General features: G+C 37.7%; 3 protein-coding genes across 5 annotated transcripts in view; 2 read left to right on the top strand and 1 right to left on the bottom strand.

The window, feature by feature from the left end:
• Window positions 1-1,304: 1,304 nt before the first annotated feature.
• On the bottom strand, window positions 1,305-5,683 carry LOC109040661 (protein D2). Of its 3 annotated transcripts, none has more exons than XM_072303208.1 (5): window positions 5,329-5,683; window positions 4,265-4,406; window positions 3,469-3,606; window positions 2,335-2,413; window positions 1,305-1,705 (listed from the first exon to the last, which is right to left on the bottom strand). In XM_072303208.1, exons 1-5 carry the CDS (start codon window positions 5,491-5,493, stop codon window positions 1,564-1,566), a joined length of 666 nt encoding a protein of 221 aa, XP_072159309.1. In that variant the 5' UTR covers window positions 5,494-5,683; the 3' UTR covers window positions 1,305-1,563. The 3 variants fall into 3 exon arrangements, with proteins under 3 accessions (XP_072159309.1, XP_018912203.1, XP_018912202.1); XM_019056658.2 differs by lacking the exon at window positions 5,329-5,683 and adding an exon at window positions 5,124-5,295; XM_019056657.2 differs by lacking the exon at window positions 5,329-5,683 and adding an exon at window positions 4,673-4,813.
• A 195-nt stretch (window positions 5,684-5,878) lies between these two features.
• LOC109040660 (uncharacterized) lies at window positions 5,879-9,050 on the top strand. Its single transcript, XM_019056656.2, has 3 exons — window positions 5,879-6,284; window positions 6,955-7,046; window positions 8,202-9,050. Exons 1-3 carry the CDS (start codon window positions 6,044-6,046, stop codon window positions 8,787-8,789), a joined length of 921 nt encoding a protein of 306 aa, XP_018912201.2. The 5' UTR covers window positions 5,879-6,043; the 3' UTR covers window positions 8,790-9,050.
• A 7,020-nt stretch (window positions 9,051-16,070) lies between these two features.
• The window catches only part of LOC109040634 (uncharacterized), a 117,732-nt gene continuing 113,321 nt past the window's right edge, over window positions 16,071-20,481 (top strand). Inside the window, 2 exon segments of the mRNA XM_072303066.1 lie at window positions 16,071-16,184; window positions 17,926-18,036. The gene's annotated coding sequence lies outside the window, so the exon portion shown is untranslated.

The raw sequence follows: 20,481 nt of genomic DNA, 5'->3' as shown, positions 1-20,481 counted from the left end.
AACTTAAAAAGGATAGATACCTCTATCGCAAAGTCGGATAATTTCGAAGGCACCAAGATAGTATTCTAGACCACATACGCCATCTGGGATTTTTAAATTTTAAAATTTTGTATGAAAATTCGACCTCTATGTGAAAAACATCCATTGCCGCCAAGGCTCACAAAAAGGAATCAAACAGGTGCCGAGATAGCATCTTAGACCACATTCACTATCTTGAATTTTTGAATAATGAAAATCTGAGTTGAAATTCAGGTTTTCCGTCAAAAAATACCACGTGGTATTGAGTTTCAAAAAAATTGATCGATCAGGAGTCGCATATCGTACGATAAACGCTACCAGTCAAGTTTGCCTACGTTAGTGCGCCTTCAATTTCGTCTGATACTGTGCAATACTTCCGAGGTGATATAGTTGCTCAGAGCGCCTTCAAGAGTTTCGCCTCGACTTGATGGCAGAAGATCACGATTGCCGCCGTCAATACACTCCAGGACGTTTCTTGAAACTCGGTACAAGGTGGCATTCTTTGACGGAAACCTTGAATTCCAACTCAAATTTTCATAATTTAAAAATCCATTATACTGGATGCGGCCTAAAATGCTATCTCGGAGCCTGTTCGATTTATTTTTGTGAGACTTGGTGGCAGTGGATGTTTTTCACGTAGAGGTCGAATTTTCAGTCAAAGTTTTGAATTTTAAAACTCCAAGATGGCAGAAGTGGCTTGGAGTGCTATCTTGGCACCTTCAAAATTATCAAAAATTGGTAGGTATCTGTCTTAAAAAGGAATCGTCATCAAAAATCTCGGAAAACAATTGAACTTTTGAATGACTGTCAAACAGTAAAAATATTTCATTTGCATAAAGGGGGGAAATTTTTGTATTTTTTCCACAAAACTCTCAGATAGGTATTTTAGATCAAATTTGCGCACAATATTGTCTGAAAATTTTGGAACAAAATATTCACACTTTTCGCAGTAAATTTGGTTTTTATCGAAGGAAATTTGACAACGTCTGAAGGCTCATACGGCGATCTTCCTTAGCACGGCAGAATTGAGCCTCTTTTCCGGCACCTCATTGGCAGCACAAGGCGAAGCATCGCGGCTTCACGCCTCGCGCCATCGCGCCTTCAATTAGACTGCTTATGCAACACGGACATCCATCAAGTACGAATAGTTGTATCCCTGCGCCGTCATCAACGCGCTTCTTTTCCCTTGCTCTAATTCCATAGTCAGGTTCTTGTTAGTGCTGTTTGCTGGGGAAAGAGGGAAGAGACGGTACGGAAGTATGAGGAAAGAGAAAGAAAAGTCAGTCTAGATTCATCCGACTCATCTCGAGAATTTATAATTTTAATTATATCAATGTTAGATGTTGGAGTGTGTTGTGACTAGAACAAAAACTTCTCTTGTGTACGTAAAAACGAATAAAATTACATAACATTTTTAAGGTCACCAAAACGAAATGAAGGTGTTGCGATCTGTCTCCTTGCGTCGTGTTCCCGAATGCTTGGTTCCTTATTTCAAGTGCTCGAATTCCATTCCAATTTCTCTCTTCCCCCAACCATCATAATCAATTAATTAATGGAATCGATTAGACTTAAATCTTCCTCTCTTTTTGGGACCTCTGACTGAAAGAAGTTTACTGCAATGGGCTTTCCCAATTTGTTTTCATCAGCAAAGCTTTTGGTACAAAATATGGCGCGATACTGTTCAGACCTACAAGAGAAAATAAACTTATTAGGATATTTAACCAGATCTGCGAAAAAGACCTTATCTTGAAAATTAAATTATGGAGCTGCACAGCAAATAAAGACGAGGCATAAGTGTTGGCATAATCAAAATTATTAAGTAGAAATGGGAACGGATTCTTAAATATGCCAGAGGCTCAGAAGAAGAAGTTATCAAGAGAAACCGAAGGACAGAAAAAGCCACTGTAAGCCGAAGAGAAGAGACAATTTCCTGAAAAAGTGGTCTTTGTTTTTCTGTTTTACTGTCGCGGTCGTATGATTAATTTTGTTTAATTTACTCCTTTTTACTTGAATTAAATTAATGTGCACTTAGGTAATTGCTTTTCAAGAGAGGGACGTTAATGCATTGTGACATTGTGACATCTGCAAGCTAAAATTCATATTTTGAGATAAAAATGTTCCTAAATGTTATACTTAAAGGAGATGCTAGGTACCTCCTCAAAAAAACCTCAGCACCGTCTTTTAGGAGCAAGTATAGCATAAACCTTTCTCCTTAACGGCGTTTTTAGTAGGTGACTTATAGTTCCACTATATTTGAATTCACGCAGTCACCGCTTAAAATCAATTCTCTATAACTTAAAATTGTTTCCCTCTTACCCTTTCATGATCGTAGGTTCGTCAAACGTCATGTTTTCCCTCGGCTGCTGATAAACAACAAAAACGTAGCGATGAGGACCTGGAAACATAAACACATAAAAATGTGCTTTTTTTATTCGCTTAGGCAATTTATTTTTCAAATTCGTGTTTGATCCGAAAATGTAAAATTAGACAATTTTGATTTCGAAGATAAAGTAAACTTTCAGAATTGTTTTTGTCGTAGTTTGTTGTCAGACACTTCTGGTACCTTTCTTCTTAGAATAAAGGCCCCCCTCTGCAATGGAACTTCATTGATGAGGGTGTCAGTCCGAGAGCAGAATATTTTGAACTAAAACTGAATGTCATCATTCTAAAAGAGCGATTTACAAGTAAGTTTACTTCCGTGATTGAAGCAGATACTGCAAAAAACTGTGCGGAGGCCCTCTCAAATACGTGCACTCGCGGATTGATTTATCTTTATGTTTCTAATCATCCCGAACGGAGGAGGAAAGTAAAACAGGAACATTCTGAATATGACCGTACATGCGGAAAAGGATGTCAAGGCGCGGATACTAATTTTATAATAAAATTTGTAGTACATCATTTTTAAAATGACCTCTGGGTCGATAGACAAGAGTGGCGATTAGGTGTGGTGGAGTGCCCGGGCGCGCTGTAGAAGCGACTTGAATGGATGTAGTACATGATTTTTATTCTCACTTTGGGCCAAAAAATTGAAAAACCAGTTTTTGAGAAAAATACTCGCTATACTTTCTTACCCAAAAGAATTAATTGAGAGGAAAATGTACCAATTTTTTGCTTAAAAAAAAGATCCAAGTATACATCCGAATTTGATAATTTTGAACCCTAGATGAGAAAAATTAAATGTTTGATACATTATTTTCAAAACTATGTTAATTTTAAACTCATACAATTTCGAACCAACGTAAACGTAAGTCGATTTGCCATTCTTGAGAGGGGCTTGCCTCAAAATGCCTGCTAGTAACTCTTCTATACAGTGGTATAAACGACTCAATTTTGAATTGTTGGGCCCTCAGGCACTTTTTTCTACGGAAGATCAATGATGAAAAAACCAATATCTCGCCCTTGAAAAGAGATGACATCTTTGATATCACTTTATTCCCATGATGCTTGTACCTGTGCCGTTTGGAGGTGACGCCCCTTCATATTCAGTTAGCACTTTTCCGGACGTGATATCATTTCCGGGTATGTTGACCACAAGCCAGTGTTGCCATTCTCGCATGGTTGGTAACGCCTTGCTTGGAGCGTCAGGATCTGTCAGAGAAAAGAGTGTGAGTTTATATATACTGGTATATACACAGATATATAAACTGGGCTGGATTAGTACTCAGGGGCCCTGGGTGCTGGCGGACATAAGGGGTTCGCACATTCGCGGATTGCATACTCTCCAAATTGAAGGCGTTTCATCGCACTGAAAAACATTTGCTTGGCTCAAGCATGATGATTCTTGAATTTGCCACCAAGAATTTTATTTATCTCCATTCAAGCTGAATTTTTCTGGATGCAAGGAAAATAAGGCTTGGGTTAAGCAAACAAGTAGTTTATATTGAGCACCAAAATTCTTGATTTAAGAAAAAATACTTCTTGGCGGCAAATTTAAGGTCCTTTTTTTTCAGTGCGGCAATGACTTGCTGACCTGTATACATTATTTACAATTATAGATCAGAAAGAAATTCAACTCGAGTATGATTACACACAAAACAATTCCTCCGCATGTCAAAAGAGGTCATTTTAATGATGTGCATAGTCTGAGAACAATTTCAATCAGATACTCATGTTTGATTTAATTACCTCGGCTTCCTATGATTCAAGCATAATTTTGTAAAGGAGGCGGATGGTGAATATTATACAAGGGGTCGTGGGGTCCAGTTCTCTTCTTATCCTTCAAAATCTGACTGCTATAGGAACTTACCAATAAATACAAGAGCATAATTCAAATTCGGGTCTGCTGGCCATTCAATTGAGGGTTCCTCTTTAGTTTCAGCGGGATCTATTTCATTTCCAAAATTAACCAGCCTACCGTCCTCTGGACAATTTGTACCTGTGAATACTACCTGAAAATAAATGTTTTACAGGTTAAACCTGGCTTAACACTGTACAAAAATCAGTTACTTAAATTTATGATCAGTGACGGCATGGAGGGTATTTTAAATTAAAAATTGGAACCATTATTACATCCCGACTGCTTCAAATTGAAAATAAATAAAAAAAAAGTTTGATCACCGTTTGAGAAGCTTTGAATTTCGGCCGTTGATTTGTGGAAAAGCTGCGAAAAGAATACAAAAATCAGAGGGGAATATGAAAGTCGAAAAATACTTACCTCCATTCTGACGTTTCAAAATTTCCCTTGTTGTTTTAATTTTTCCAATAAAGGAGAGAGTGATAATGTTGTTCGAAGGGTTCACAAAAAAGCATGGCAGGAAGAAAGCTCAGTCATAATTTCAAGAAATAGTCATCATTATTTTGCCTTCGACGAAAAAAAAAATGCGGCGGGATAATAGCAATATCACAAATCGAGATAGGTATTTCTCCGTTTTTGCTATTAAAACAGGAAAAGGTCAGGGAAAGGTCTATCTTTTGAAAGAGGAGACTGATCTAGTTGATTTTTTTCATGCAATAAAAGTGTTATTTACCGTTGTATGCGATCTTTTTTGCGTTACATCTCAAAAAATTGAGCATATTTTCTCAGATTTGCGCGAAGAGGCATGATCTCTCCTCTAAGGTGTTAATGGCTCAATTGTTAAAAGCACTAAATAAACGTATCTACCAACCATCCATTAAGGGTTGAAAAATCTTGTCTCTTACAACGGTGACATGGAAGCGCATGAGTTCAAATGCAAGATGGATTTTCAACCACAGCTGAAATACTTAAAATAGACGAGGTTTACATGCATAAGAGCCACTTTCACAGCCCTCTGCGGCACCTGACCACCACAGTATCCTGGCGAAATTTTACCTACAAAAAAGTATTCTAACCTCACATTCAAATTGAGGAAACGTGTCTATAATATCAGGCACAATATCGTACATATCCAGTTGCAATTTTATTGAAGTAGGCGTCCTCAGTGCTAAAATATTTTTCAAGCAAACATTCAGGGTGAACAAAACCACACCTATCACGGAGTTGGACGTCTGGATCATTTTCACGACCCGGCACAAAACACTATACAACTGCGATAAAACTTAAATTCTGGATTGTTTCTCCTGGTCGAAACTCAACTCCTACAAGTGAGACGAGCGTATACAAAGAAAAATTTACGTAATAAAAAGCGGTCGGCCTATCATTACACTTAGGTACGTTACTGCTATTCACCCTCATTTGATTAGGATGCTGACAGATTTTAGTACCAGATTTTAAAAAAGCTCGTTGATGCTAAACAATTCCACAATAAGAAGCAATACTTAATCTCTTTAAGAATCATGGTATATTACAGTGCCATGGCCTCATGACTACTATGGTACCTTATGTACACAATTTTGTAGTTAAGGTTCCATTTTGGCAACACTGATGACTGATATGATTACACAGCACGGTTTTGAGTTTTAAATTGTCTCCCTCCTCTCTGCTCATCCTCTCCAGCTGCCCAATCGCGGGTTTTTCGATTAAATTCGTTTCAAAAACGGTCCAGTGTGCTTCCTTTGTTACTTTATGTGTTTCGGCTATTTTAATTGATCCTCTTCGATTATCCCGATGGTCGATTGGAGTAACGAGGAGGAATTTCTTTTAATCAACCTTTACGAAAAGTTTCCGGTGCTTTGGAAGTCGGAAAACTGCGCTCACAGTTCAGTGAAGAAATACGAAGCTTGGAGGGAAATTGCCATGGCTCTGGGTAAACCGGTTGATGAAGTTGAGAAAAAAATGAGCGGTTTAAGGCATTTCCTCAGATGGGAAAAAGAGATGGTCAAGAAGTTGAGTCAAGTTGAAACAGCAGGTATAGTTGTGTAAATTCAACCAAAATTGATTATCGATCATCGATAAATAATCATTTAATGAAAACGTAAGTTTTTTAAATTTTTCAAAAGTTTTAAGTTCAAGCACTTCATTTTGGGCTGCACGACACTTCCGCAAAATTTTGAATCAAAAACATCTCCATACAGTCATCGCAAATATCAATTCCGCAAATCGTTACAGAAAAAACTTTCATGAATCGCACTATTTGGCAACGCTGCAACGGTGTTGCATAAATGTCTCAATTATTGAAGTTTGTTTCAATCAACGCGATAACGTGCAACTCAGAAAATCCTTCGGCATATTCAATATTCAGTCGTCACTGGGCGTTTGGATTAAGATCACTAAAACGCCTGCAATTTTGTGTGTATGCAACACGGACATCCCTTGAGCACGTATAGTTGCATCCTGGAGTTGCCATTGAAAACCATAGCGCCTTAAATTTTTCCGCTGGAGATACCGAAAGTATATTAATGTACAGTATTTATGACAAACAAGCCGGTGACCCGCACGGCGGACTTGCTTGATATTTTGTTCATGTAAATTAAAGAGCAAAAATTATAATAAAGACCTATTCAATTTCCCCACTATCTTTAAGAAGACATATCTTTGAAAATAATTTATTCGTAATCCTTGGAATGTTTTTGTGGTAGGCCTTAGTACCGAATCAACCTCATTCGCGTTCAAAAGTCTGAATTTTCTAACGGATGGAAATAAGTTACAAGGAAGAGCTAATTCAAAAATGGTGAGTGGCGTATAAAGTTAAGCCGAATTGACGCTGTTTTTTTTAATGGATCATATATTTAAATTGATAAGTGGATCATTTTAACAAACCGATTGTTAATTTTTCATGAGTGAAATACATGAAATAAATGACAACCATATAATCAGTTCTGTACTTATGGTTTTATTTATTTATTTATTTTTTAAATTTTTTAAGTACGTTTTTAAAAAAAAAAATTATGTAAAAGGGTCTCCCAAAAAGTAAGTTTCACTATGTTTCCTCCGTGAATATTAAGGGTTAAAGATTCAATGGGAAACTCAGTTTCATTTGAAAGTATACAATGTCAATGTCGCATCCGTATCCGGTCAGTGGGTCAGGAGGTAACGGTGTTCAATAAAGTTGACGTCATTTATATGTAACTCATGAGCCCTGCCCAAAACGCTCTCTTCACATGCCCATGGCTCATGAGTACCGCATTCAGTTGGCACATAGTTCCGTTTGATAGAATTTAAATAAATCCTCTTTCATTCCTCCAAAGGGAACTACACCCACTTTTACATTGTTTCTTATGCCAGCTTTCTAGAGCACACCTCATCTTCCCGTCTATAGTTCCGTTTCGTAGAAATACGTCCTATTATACTGCCGTGCTAAACATCGCCGTATGAATATTCGAGAGTTGCCAAATTTCCTCCTATAAAATGTTTCCTTTTAAGGAATATTATGGATATTTTTCCTTGAAATTTTCAGGAACTTTCGATGAAATTGCGAACAAAATTATCTAAAAAGTTGGAAGGAAAATATTCATAAGTTTATCAGGAAATCCGTGTTTTATCAAAGTAAATTTGGCAACGCCTGAAGGTTCATACGGCGTTTTTCCTTAGCACGGCCGTATACTATACATTATTTGTTTTTTCCAATATAGGGTTATTTTTATCCTACAAGATGGAGAAATGGTGCCGGGTCCACACCATTTCGCGGGAAAAACAAAGCCAAGAAGTTCCAAAAATTGGAATTTTTTTTGGAACTTCTTGGCTTTGTTTTCCCCGCGAAATGGTGTGGATCCATCACCATTTCTCCATCTTGTTGCATACAGTTCGGGCCACTTCTTAGTGTTTTTTTTTTTTTTTTTTTTTTTTTTTCATTTTTATCCTAATAGAGTGTTATTCTCTTCTCCAGGTAGACATTGCATCTATAGATAGATTAGCTGACAGTGTCGATGACGAAGCTCGATCCGAAAAGAGCCATAATTCTGATACCTCAGCCTTCGCGAATGTAACACCCAATAATGTTCGAACTTCATCAGCATCAACACAACATTTCTCGAAGCAAGGAAGCGGCACGATAAAAAATTCAGCAAAGGCCTGTCCAGCTGCATGTGCATGTTCTGCAGTAGCAAATAACTTCTCTGCAGTCCCGGCGAAAGATGAGTGCGACTATTTCGGCTCATACGTTGCGGGGAAATTGAGGAATTTCGATCGACAAGCGAGAGCCGAGGCGGAGAATCAAATCACAAAAGTTCTCTTACGTGCGGAAATGGACTTTGGTGAATCGCTAGCTTCTTCTGAAATTTCCTGGATGGGCTCTGAATCCTTCAGCAGCCGCCTTCCTAGCAGCACACCTCACAAAAATCACCACCCGCGATCGTTTAATCCTAGAAGATTGGCTTTTAATGAAACCTGTCAGCCTTATTCTCGTTCGGAATTTTTACCGATGTCCGACGACATGCGAGAAACTACCTCTCGGGCGATGAACGCATCCACATAATCATGTAAACACGTTGATGAATTAAAAAAGTTTAGGAATCCTTGAAATTATACAAAAGAAAAATGTAAACTAGAGAAATTGGGTTTACGAATAACATAGAAAACACACACTCGCCCTGACCAACATACCCTGAAGAACACATCTTAAAAAGTGATTCATTACCGCAGATGATCGTCACATTTTAAAGTTTTGTTTATTGCCTTACTCCCATTCATATGTGTATACCTATATATTTGTACTAATGTATTGTAATTTTTTTTATTGTCTTTTTTATAATTTTATTAGTATATAAACAGCTCAAAATGCATCCAGTGAATTACTTTCTAACTGAATTATGCGTCTTGACGTGTACTATTCTAACACTCTGATAAAAAGAAAATCTTCTTAAACTTTCATTCTTGCAGTCTCTGATCTAGGCTGTCGTATGTAAACTTTACGTGTTGCCGTGTTCGCTGCACTTTCACGGCAGATGTGAATTTCCTTCAATAAATAGCGTAGGCAAAAAACCAAACTCATAGTTAATGTAAATTGCCTACTCACTGGACGGAAGGAGCTTTGTGAATTGGGGGTCAACGCATAATATTTCTCAGAAAGCGTAAAAGATAAGACTGGTTAGGACTTTTTGTTATCAACGAAGAATTTTAATTAGGTAATCTTGAAGTTTTAAACGTGAAGTTACGAGGAAATTCGGAAAAACAGCTTCTCGTCATTGCATCTTTACTTTCAATGCCCCGATTTGAACCTCAGACAGATTTATGGATCAAGAAAAATCTGAAAGAAATAAATGAGGGGCTTGGAGGACAAGGCGCATAAGTGCAGTTTTTGCCATTCCGAGAAATACGTGTTTGAAGTTTCGAAATTACATGGAACCTTATGGCGGAGAGAAAGTTCCAACTGAATATCTGATGCTTAAAAAGTTGAATTTGGGAGCAAATTTTTCACAGAATATGCATTAAAACATCTTTAGTTGAAATCATTAATACCTCAATTTTTTTAAGAAACTGTGCTTATGCGCCTTGTCGTCCAAGCCCCTGAAAAAGCTTGTCAAAAATGTGCCTCGGTTTTTGGAGACGCGGAGAGTTCCTTTCAGATCTGTCCAAAGCGAGACATTATGATGAGCTGATCCCCGTTCTAAAGTTCAAAGCTCGAATTTGCAATACATGATGCAAACTTTGCACTTTTTAATAATGCAAATGCAAAATTTTTGAGGTTTTGAGGGAGATTCTCTTACGTGAAGAATATATTGTGAAAATTCTAAGTCATGATGTGGGTTTGGTCACCTCTTGAGAATAAAATAGGTGCAGAGATTTGAAAATCGCAACCGAGACACGCATTTTTTCAGTTTCACCGTAGCGCGTCGATATTTCGATGGCCGAAATACGAAACCACGTACATCCGTTGGCGATGTTGCAGAATGCCTGTTATACTTTTTCCCTTTAGTACACTAAGGCAACATACATTCTTGAAAACTTCCCTCAGTTTTCTTCTTTGCCCGCAGAACATTCCGTAAAAATTTGAATTTATAAAGTTGGCTTGTTTCTCTTCGGAATAAATAAAATAGGAGCGGAAATTTTGAAACACCCCCTGAAGGACATACGCGGTTTTGCACTTAAGCCATCGATTTTTTTTACTTTTTCCCTATTATTTCGCACATTAGAAAATGTACAAAATACACTTTTAGACACATTTAATGTCTTTCAAAAGCTTATTTCAACCGTTAAAGTTACAACTCAACATTCTTGACAAATTCAAACTATAAAGATGCACTACTTTTACAAAACCAAGGAGAGAGATGAAACAATATATTAAAAAATAAAATAGTCTTTTTGATGTATCTGTATGTGGTAATCGGAAACCGGAACGACCAAAGCCCAAGGAGCCTCTGATCACGTTTTTTTACGGAAATTTTGAAAAGCCCTGGATTCCAAGCTCATGGGGCTTAGCCATCGATATAACCAGTGTTCGAAACTCACAGGCGCCAACGCGCCAAATGCGCCTAAAAAATCGACTATGGCGCCTAAAACATGAAGGTTCTGCGCCAACGTGGCCCTTAAAAATTGCCCCCTAAAAATCTGAATTTTCATATCAGATGATTATTCAAAATTTTCAGCACTACAAGTGAAAGCTTTTTCTATTCTCACGATTTCATCCTTTGTGCTTTTGTCTTCCCCAAGTTACAGCTACTTACTAGTTCTGTTACGAGAACATCTTGCATCTAACTTTTCACTAAATGCGCCGTAATATATAGGCAAAAAGTCAATTTTTCCCCTAAAAAATCTTCAACGGCGCCTAAAAATCGAGCTTGATGCGCCACATGGCTCCTAAAACTCAAAGGTGAGTTTCGAACACTGGATATAACCTTGTCCCTTCAGCTCAATTCGGCCCTAATATAACGATGAGAAGCTGAAATCGCTCAAATTTCATGCGTTGCTAATGGGTGCATAACGGAGGGGAGTGGTAACTCGGAGTTGGGGATTTGAAGTGCAGCATTGCGAATGCGTTGCAAAGGTGCCCTATTACCCGCTCTATTAACCACTAATTCGTGCGTAAATTAAACGACAAAGCGCATTGCGGCCCGCTTTGCTAATACGTAGCTCCTTCTCCATAAGGCCTTTGCCTTTCCAAGTGCAACTAAGTCCGCGCAGCGTCAATCAAACTCTGTCTGATTTTGTCGCAATCAACACTGCGACTGCGTTGCCAACTGAATGACACCGACTGCCGATATTATTACGGAGCAAGAATATGTTTGAAAAATATTTTGATATTTTTTCAACAGCAGCAACATTCTCTCGATGAATCAATTCAGAATCAGCCTAACGTCATTTTGTCACCTTCGGCCAAAGTGCCACAAGCGCCATGCGACATTTAAACATTTTCGCGAAAATTTCCTCGAATTTTCCTCGTGCTTCCAATAAAATTTAGTGAAATCCTCAAACAGATTCAACTAACAATTTCTCTTTTAAAAAAAGAAAATGGCGGTGAAAATTTTTTAACGTCGCATATCGTCGTTGTGATACTTTGGCCGGAAGGTAACTATTTCTCGATGCCTAATTTCCTCCCATGTTTTCTTTTTTCAACAGAATTCTGAGCAACATACACAACTTGAACTTTGTAGCCTAGGACCGTGAGGAATTTATGCGCACATAATTTCAAACCGGAATGTTTTAATATGTCTTATGTGTTTTTTGTGTACGTTACGTTGAGGTTTTTGTTAAAAAGGTATGCGATTAGAAGAGGCTATGGGTGACGTCTGATGTAGTTAGGTTGACTTCAGTAAAATTGTCTAATCTCAAAATCATTTTTCTTTCGCTCAAAAGTCAAAACTACTAGAATAAAATGCAGGTAGTATCTGCGCATAAGTTATTCTTTGATGTGCAATTCAAATATCGGGCTTATTTGGTTCCTAGCTTGACAAAGGTCACATTCCCCTGGGAATGAAAGTCTTTCTCCTCATGGATAGTCACTTATTGAGTTCTTCAAACTATAATACAACGTCTTCTAAAAATAATTACACGATTTACGAATTTTTCTCAAGTCCGCGTGTGCAAAATTCTTCATTTCCCGGACGAAGGGACGTAAATGAATTCCATGATTGCACAATTGACAACAAACAATCAAACAATTTTATTTTTGACAAGAATGTATCTTTACAGATCAGTAGAGAAATGCGAGAAATTTTCAATTAGCAATGCCCCAGATTCTCCCGATAAAAATGCAATTTGTGCGAGGAAATTCGGCATCATCGAAATTTAGGTACGTGTTTTGTGAGGGAATCGACTAATTGCTGGAAGACTTTGATTTTCTTCGATTCGGTGGTTATATGCAATTTGAGCAACATCGGAGCTGAAATAGTTGTATCACGCATTTTGGCTTTTCAGAGCAAGTTTGAGGGCACACAAATGTGGTGCGGAAGTAGATGTGAGGGAGGAGACGTTTCCAAGGAGAAATGTATGTTCACTGGTATTTTTGATTAAATGAATCATTTAAGATCACCATCCACGTAGAATAACTTTTTCCATTGTTTGTGAGGAAATACCATTGGTAAATATTGCATTTGGCACTGTGCTCTACCTTTTTACCCTGCGTTGAAGTTTCCAGAATACGGACAGGCAACTTTTTTATAACTTCTTAGGTAATTATTATCATAATTATGCTTACGTACATTGCTTAAAACATATTTCATTGTCAGAGCTAAGCAGGAATAAAATTATACGCATTTACTTCGACTTCTAACTAAGATTCTTTTTAATATTATAGGATGCAGCGTTTAAATACAGCACTGCGTTAGAAATTAAACAAATGCCAGTTCCGAACGTGTAGCTTTCAGTTAGAAAAGTAAGCATTATACTGCCGTGCTAAGGAAGAACGCCGTATGAACATTCGATAACTTGCCAAATTCCCTTCGATAAAATGTTTATTTTTGAGGAAATTTATGAATATTTTTCCTTGAAATTTTCAGAAATTTCAGATCAAATTACAAACAAAATTATCTGAGAAATTGGTGGGGAAGTATTCAAAAATTTTCCTGAAAATTAGTGATTTGCCAGGAGAAATTTGGCAACGCATTAAGGTTCATACGGCGTTCTTCCTTAGCACGGCAGTATACTAACATATGGTCTCTCAGTTTTTTCCTCTTTTTTTATCTCATGCATAGTACTATTAGTTTAGAGTTGCTCAGTTTCAACTCATCTGCATATACGGCCTAAAACACACCCAACCACCTAAATGTTTTGTCGGCGGCCGATTTGAGTTAAGACTTATTTGACAGATTTGGATCGAAATTCATGTCGCTCGTTTGGTCAAAAGAAATGGGCCTTTAAGCAAAGCGTCTAGCATGAACCATCGGTGACCTTTTGCGAGTCCTTGAGTCAGGACTAGCGTTCGACAGTCACGGGCAGTAATCGAAAGCCGCGGTGTTGCGAAATCCGAAGAGAATTCCGCTGATCACTCCAGTTATCGGAAGATGGATTCAGCCTTTTGCCATAACCGGCAACTGCGTAAAAAGCTGTAAATTTATAGTAGTTATGAATGATACAAATGGTTTTATGGGTTTTTGACTCATTCGTTTGCGCAACGATTTGACGATTGTGCGCTTTTAACCGCCCGATCTGTGGTGCTATAAGGAAGAACGCCGTACGAACATTCGAGAGTTGCCAAATTTCTCTTGATAAAATATGTACTTTTGACGACATTCATGCACATTTTCTCCGAAGTTTTTGGATATTTCAGATTAAGTTGCGTACAAAATAGTCTGAAAATTTTAGAAAAAAATATTCACAATTTACTCAGTAAATTCGGTTTTTGTTGAAGGAAACTTGGCAACGTCTGAAGGCTCATATGGCGTTTTTCCTTAGCACGGCAGTCTGCGCAAGAACACTCCATGTTCGTGAGGTAGCAATGACGTGTAAGCTGTTTCTGGTTAAAGACCCTCGTGTAAGTTGGTTTGGGCAAGATAAGATTGATACCGATATGAAGTATTTATAGCCGATGGATTACCAAAAGTAGCCATTTTCTAATACTCTGAGGACATGCTACATGTGTAATAAAAGAAACCAGAGTCACTCCGTATCTCGTGGTAGACACTGATTAGGTATTGTTTCCATGAGAAATTGTATGACTATCATCACAAGTATCACCGAATAATGTTATAAAAAAAATAAAAAAAAATTCGACGCATATTTGAATTTTTTGGGATTAAACCGAACAAAATTTCTAAAAGGATCCATTCATGAAGACTATATTGACGGCTAAAGTCCGTAACCACATATCTCGGTTCGCGGCGCGGCAAACTTCCTCTCATACTTCATTTTTAAAAGGAAAACCACTCAACTTAAATTTTTAAAAACTGCCATGATTTTTCTTCTCCGGGTGAAGAAAATCCTGCAAAAACTTCAAGGAATGATGTTGAATTGTTCACCTTAAAACAAATAAAATAGGAGCGGAGAGTTCCAAACACCGCAAATTTCGAATTTCCTACCCCCCCTCCCCCATCAAAAAGTTTTTGGACGTAGCCCCCCCCCCCCCCCCATTCTTTGAACCGTACAAAAAGAGGCGTAAAGTTCTCCTTGACCCTCCTGGAGCGATCCCTAAATTGCAACTTTTACTTTTCAAAAATGCAACAATTAGAAATTGATGAAGGATTTCATAAAACCTAATCTGTCTCCTATACTGCCGTGCTAAGGAAGAACGCCGTATGAACCTTCTGGCATTGCCAAATTTCCTTTGATAAATCACTAATTTTCAAGAAAATTTGTGAATATTTCTCCTCCAATTTCTCAAGTAATTTTTGTCGTAATTTTATCTAGAACATCTGAAAATATCAAGGAAAAATGTTGATAATTTTCCGTAACAATAAACATTTAATCGGTGGATTTTTGGCAACTCTCGAATGTTCATACGGCGTTCTTCTTTAGCACGGCAGTATAAGGGGAGGAGCTGTCCAAGGGACGACAACGAATATCGATGATGGAACTCCCAAACCGCGTATCTCTGTTTGTGACGACCCAGACTTCATGTCATACTTTATTTTTTAAAGGTAAAACCACGCAATGTCAATCCCTAAAAACTCCCATGATTTTTCTTCTCTGTGCAAAGCAAAAACAGGGAAAATTTCAAAGAATGATGTCGATTCGCTCTCATTTGAAAAAAAATAAAACAGAAAGGGAAGATTTTAAACACTGCAAACGAGATACGTGGTTTGAGAGTTCCACCGTTGATATTGTCAATGGCGCGTGAGGCCGCCTTGCAGGCACTGGCGATTCTTGAAAGTTGCCAACACTGTTTTTCCTCCATTTAAATCCATTGAAAATATCGATCTTAAATGAGGCAAGCTGCCCCACCAAGAATCGATTGTTTTACATACATTTAAATGGAGGAAAAAACAGTGTTGCCAACTTTCAAGCTTGCGGGAGGTTTGCAAGGTCGTTTCCGTTGGTCCAGCCGAGTGCGTTGGCTTGGTGCTTGGCCGGGCGCACAGTGGATCGAGTCGATTAGAGAGGTCGCACATGAAATTTTTGAATAAAACTGCAAATTGTGATGTTTATATTCGTCACATTTTACATTTTAAGGGGTGCATTCAGAAGAAAATTTCACGAGAAAACCGATGGAGCACTTTTAAAACCTTAAAGTTTTGTATAAACGGAGTTATAAGCGTTTAAAGTTACGAGATTTTGTCTCGAGCTCTCCTATTGACTCGATCCACTGTGCGGCGGTTGGTCGTTCCCCAAGTCCAAGTCACATATAATATCCCGCACCTTGTGCGCCACTTTCACTCTCATCGCGACACCCGTGGACTCCTTGTGTCTTTTTCAAGGTTCGTCGCATGCTTTTCGCAATTCGCAGTTTTCCGCGGCTTTTCACGCGTTGATTTTCCCACCAGTGCCGGATTTGTGCAAAGTGTTTTGCCCACGATTTGATATCCTACAATTTTTTTTAAACCTTCTGATCCTCAAACCCTCAAAAAAAACCCTTTTTGAAATCAAGATCTAGTTTAAATCTTTTACAAGAGCAAAATCATCCCCATTTAGTGTTACGCAGTTTGTTGCGTGACACTCATTCGATCAAATAAGAACAACCCCTAAAATTTTTTTTAAAAAAAATCAGCGTTTTGAATCCCCGAAAAATTTCCTCCCTCCCTCTTCATATGTCTTATCATTAAAAATAACTATATTATAGAAAACTCCTGATTTACCTCATTTCAAGGGACCTTTAACGCACATTTTTTTGCTAAGTAATTTTTTAAATTGCCATTGACTCAATTACATCATCTGAACCTCAAACATTTTCAGGGTAAATGGTGCGCTTAATTTTTGGATTTCTGCTGTCGAAGGAGTTAATTACTGGTGTGTTGATTTTGCAAATGTTAAAGTGGTTTTAAACCTGATCTATGATTTTGAAGTGACCCCAATTAAACTCGGACCACAAAAAAATTCAGTTTTTTTTTTTTTTTTTAAATTCTATATGTATTGTCAAGACTCCTTACGCTCTCAGTGGATTCTTCATTTGTGACTTCTTTATCTAATTTTTGTGAATGTAGGACATTTTAATTGTTCAATTTTCTGGTTATCCGTGGAATTGGAATCAAATGCTATTTTATTTTTTCCGATCGACTCGTGATAAAATCAATCTTGGATGCATTTCAGTAGCAATACTGTTTTGACTTGATACATGTTCAAGTACACAAACGGTGATGCCTTTTAAGTGGTAATCGTGATAATCTCGTGATAATCGTGTTGTTTTTCACTCTCCTAAGTTTGAAATATACGTGCGTGCAAAAAAATGTGCGAAAAAGATCACCGTGCCTGCGAAATTCAGTTTATTTTATGAGTAAACAAACCGAAAGAAGGGCTGATATACAGATAATGAGAATGTAAGACTGCAAAAAACTCGGTAAAATTGAATACAGGAAGAAGAGTTTCCTTTAAAAGTTGACCCCAATTTACCTTTATTTTTAAAGGTTCTCAATTAGGATCTTAACATGAGGGGCTCATGCCCATTTATGAAATCGGAATTTTGTGAAATAAAACGGTTTATTGAAAAAATTCAACAACGCCATGAATATTTCACGCCGAGGTGGTCATGTGAATAAGCGATTCATCGTACGTGTTTTCGTCAATCGATCATCAAGATGTAGAATGTAGATAATTTTTCGCTCGAAAGCTACCTACTGATCTTGGACTATAATAAGTTGGTAAACATTCACCAAACAAGGCCAGGAATTTTCAGGTCATCCAAACGCAGATTCCTTGGACGCAGCAGCCCGAAAGTGAGCCGAAAATATGCACCTCAATTCGTTGCACATTATGCCGGATGTTTTCCTTCCTCTGAATTATTGAGGATCACTGGGGCGACATTAAATCGTCATGATACTTTATCCTGGAAGATTGTTTATGTTTAAAAAAATTGTTAATGGGCAAAAATTAGAAGTTACTTTAAAAAATTGCTGTTTGAATACTAATTCTTCGACAAGAAACTTCACTGAGAGCGTAAGGTTATACTTACAAGAAAACCGGTTCAGTTCTGATAGTGTAGGTTCCTGCCTTGATTTTAGTTTTCCATCTGAACCGTATTTTCTGTAAAACCTTAAACAACCCTTTTGACGTTCCGTAACCCCAAACTCCCTCTTTCCAAACCGCAGAGTAGTGATTTGTGGTAATTCGAATAGATAAGTGCTTGAATCGACCGGAATCAACCATAATCAGTGTGCACCACAGGATTTCTGACGGGCGTTCGTCGCATCTCCTGAGAGGTAGGCATCCCTTTTTTGAGTTTCTTTCTTCACAATTTCAGATTAAATATTTCGAGAGGTAGACAAGAGTTTTTCAATCAAGTTTGCTTGAGACGTCTGCAACCACTTTTGATCGCGTTTAACCCTATATTCTTGGATTGAGCTGCGTGAGATGTTTAATTTTTTCTATCCTTATTTTTAGCGCATACTTTGAAAAAAGCAAAGTCGAATTTTTCGAAAATTGAATTTTTTACGGAAAAGTAATCTTTATCTGCCTTCCGACAGGTTTTCCTTGTCTCCTGCAAAATAATGTCTTCAGAGTTGAAAAGTTTGGATGATAAAGCGTATAAGTGCAGTTTTTGAACTTTCTAGACAATTTTTGAAATTACATGGATCCTTAAGGCGGAAAGAAAGTCAAAACTGACTTTTCGATGCTAAAAAATTGAAAATCCGAGGGCAAATTTTCCATAGAATAAGCATTAGGACTCGTTTTACTCGAAATCATTAACATTTTAATTTTTTTTTAAAAAAAACAGCACTTATGCGCCTTGCCCTCCAAGCCCCTCAGTTGGCACCTTCCCCTCTTAAAAATTGGCAATAGGAGGTGCGTTTCAAAATACCATAGGGTCTCGTATAGCCGCCAAAGAAGGCGATAGAAAATCATGTTGCTGGCTGTTGAAAGCGAAGAAAAGCATATAGCCGGGCTACAGTTCCTGTCGCCGGGCTATGCAGCTTATCGCCTGGCTGTAATTTTATCGTCATCGGCTATAAAAGGCTATAAGGAACTGTATAGCCGGCTGTAGAAGCTATAGGACATGTTAGGTCTTTAGTATTTTAGAACACAGATCCTTCTGCGAATGTTTACCAGGGTTCCGAGATAAGCGCTTTATTTTAAGGTAGAATCGCCCTAGAGAATATGCAACTACTTTCGATTTTGTTTAACCCCATTCTCAGATTGAGCCGCCCGAGAGGTATGCAACCACTTTTGATTTCGCTTAACCTTATTTTGAGATCGAGCTCTACAAATGACGCAATGCGCCGTAAATTCTTTGAATGCCAGCGATATCATCAAGTGTCTGGTTTCTTCTTCTTCTTCTTTTCCTTCTTCTCTCCGGCGAACTAATTCCCCTCGCCTCCAGACCCGTAATCCACTCGCCCGTCAGCTCATATCTATACAATTTACGCGCGCGTATATATTGCGGGCCTTCCTACGCATACTCGCTAAAATTTATCTGCTGTAGGATTTTCTTGATTTACTTTTGGTCGCACCTGCTGATTATATCTTGATGTGTTAGTCATTTTAATCGCTCGCGGCCTGAAATTAGGTTTGCTCTATATACTGCTGCCACAAAGTTCAAAACGTAGAAAGAGCTTAAAAAGCTTACATTTTTTTTTAAAAAAAAAGCCGTAAGTAAATTCGTCGAAAATTTGCGTATTTCAGCTTTCCGACTTTAGTTCACCGAGAATTGAAATCTTGACCTAGTTAATCAATCAGAAAGTCTTGTTACAAACCGCTAATATAAAGGGTAACATTTTCGAAACACTGATCTTACATTAAAGAGCTAATTTTTGCCAACCTAACTCGAGGTTTTGAATCCTATGGTTACAATAATTAATTAAAATTTTGTGGCTTTTCACCCAAATTTGTAATTTCACCACCCTCAAAGTTCATACTTGTCTAAATCTTCTTTTACGCATGCGGTGTAAGCATCTACTTAATTTTTATTCATAAATTAGCTCATAAACTAATTTCGGTAATCTGCATTTTGAAATTATTAATCTAATTTTGCCGCGATTATATCAATTAATCTCAAAGGCCATAGACGTCCGGCAAATTTCCATGAGGTCTGGTCGGATGCCGGATCAGGGAAGCCTCTCACTGAAGATGCCTCTTTTTAAAAGAAAAAAATACGATATAGTTCATTCATATATAATTATTCGGCAACATTGTTAAAAAAGGAGGATATTGACCTGACAGACAGTTGATTAAATATTCAAGAGAAAAATTTGAGAAAATCGTTTTATTTTCCGAGGATCCTCAAAAGGTTATAATAAAGTTTCGCCGGCACGACTTCAATCATGAAAGATGATCTCAGACAGCCTGAAAGGCGGCAATAAATTAGAAAAATGTTTTGATAGTTATGGCTGACCGTAACTACGCAGCGGAAAAACCATGTCCATTCAGAAAAGCAGAGGCCTTTACTATCGTGCTGTATGGAAAAACGCCGTATGAGCCCTCAGACGTTGCCAAATTGTCTTTAAAAAATCTCGGATTTTTAGAGAAATTTGGGAATATTTCTCTCTCAATTTTTTGAAGCATTTTGTTCGTAATTTGATCAGTCGCCACCGAAAATTTCAAGGAAAAATATTCATAACTTTCTTCGAAAATAGATATTTTATAAGATGTAATTTGACAGTATTTAAGTGCTCATACGGCGTTCTTCCTAAACATGGCAGTTTGGTGGA

The sequence above is a fragment of the Bemisia tabaci genome, chromosome 8, assembly GCF_918797505.1.
Source record: "Bemisia tabaci chromosome 8, PGI_BMITA_v3".
Lineage (NCBI taxonomy): Eukaryota > Metazoa > Arthropoda > Insecta > Hemiptera > Aleyrodidae > Bemisia > Bemisia tabaci.
Note: the sequence above shows the minus strand (reverse complement) of the source record. Positions and strands in the feature narration are given on the sequence as shown.

Excerpts from the sequence above, each read along its gene's own strand:
- LOC109040661 (XM_072303208.1), bottom strand. The coding sequence starts at position 5,493 with ATGATCCAGACGTCCAACTCCGTGATAGGTGTGGTTTTGTTCACCCTG. Across the intron at positions 4,407-5,328 it reads TTCCTCAATTTGAATGTGAG|GTAGTATTCACAGGTACAAA; the intron begins GTTAGAATACTT and ends ATTTATTTTCAG. Across the intron at positions 1,706-2,334 it reads GAACCTACGATCATGAAAGG|GTCTGAACAGTATCGCGCCA; the intron begins GTAAGAGGGAAA and ends TTTCTCTTGTAG.
- LOC109040660 (XM_019056656.2), top strand. The coding sequence starts at position 6,044 with ATGGTCGATTGGAGTAACGAGGAGGAATTTCTTTTAATCAACCTTTAC. Across the intron at positions 6,285-6,954 it reads GAGTCAAGTTGAAACAGCAG|GCCTTAGTACCGAATCAACC; the intron begins GTATAGTTGTGT and ends TTTTTGTGGTAG. Across the intron at positions 7,047-8,201 it reads GAAGAGCTAATTCAAAAATG|GTAGACATTGCATCTATAGA; the intron begins GTGAGTGGCGTA and ends TCTCTTCTCCAG.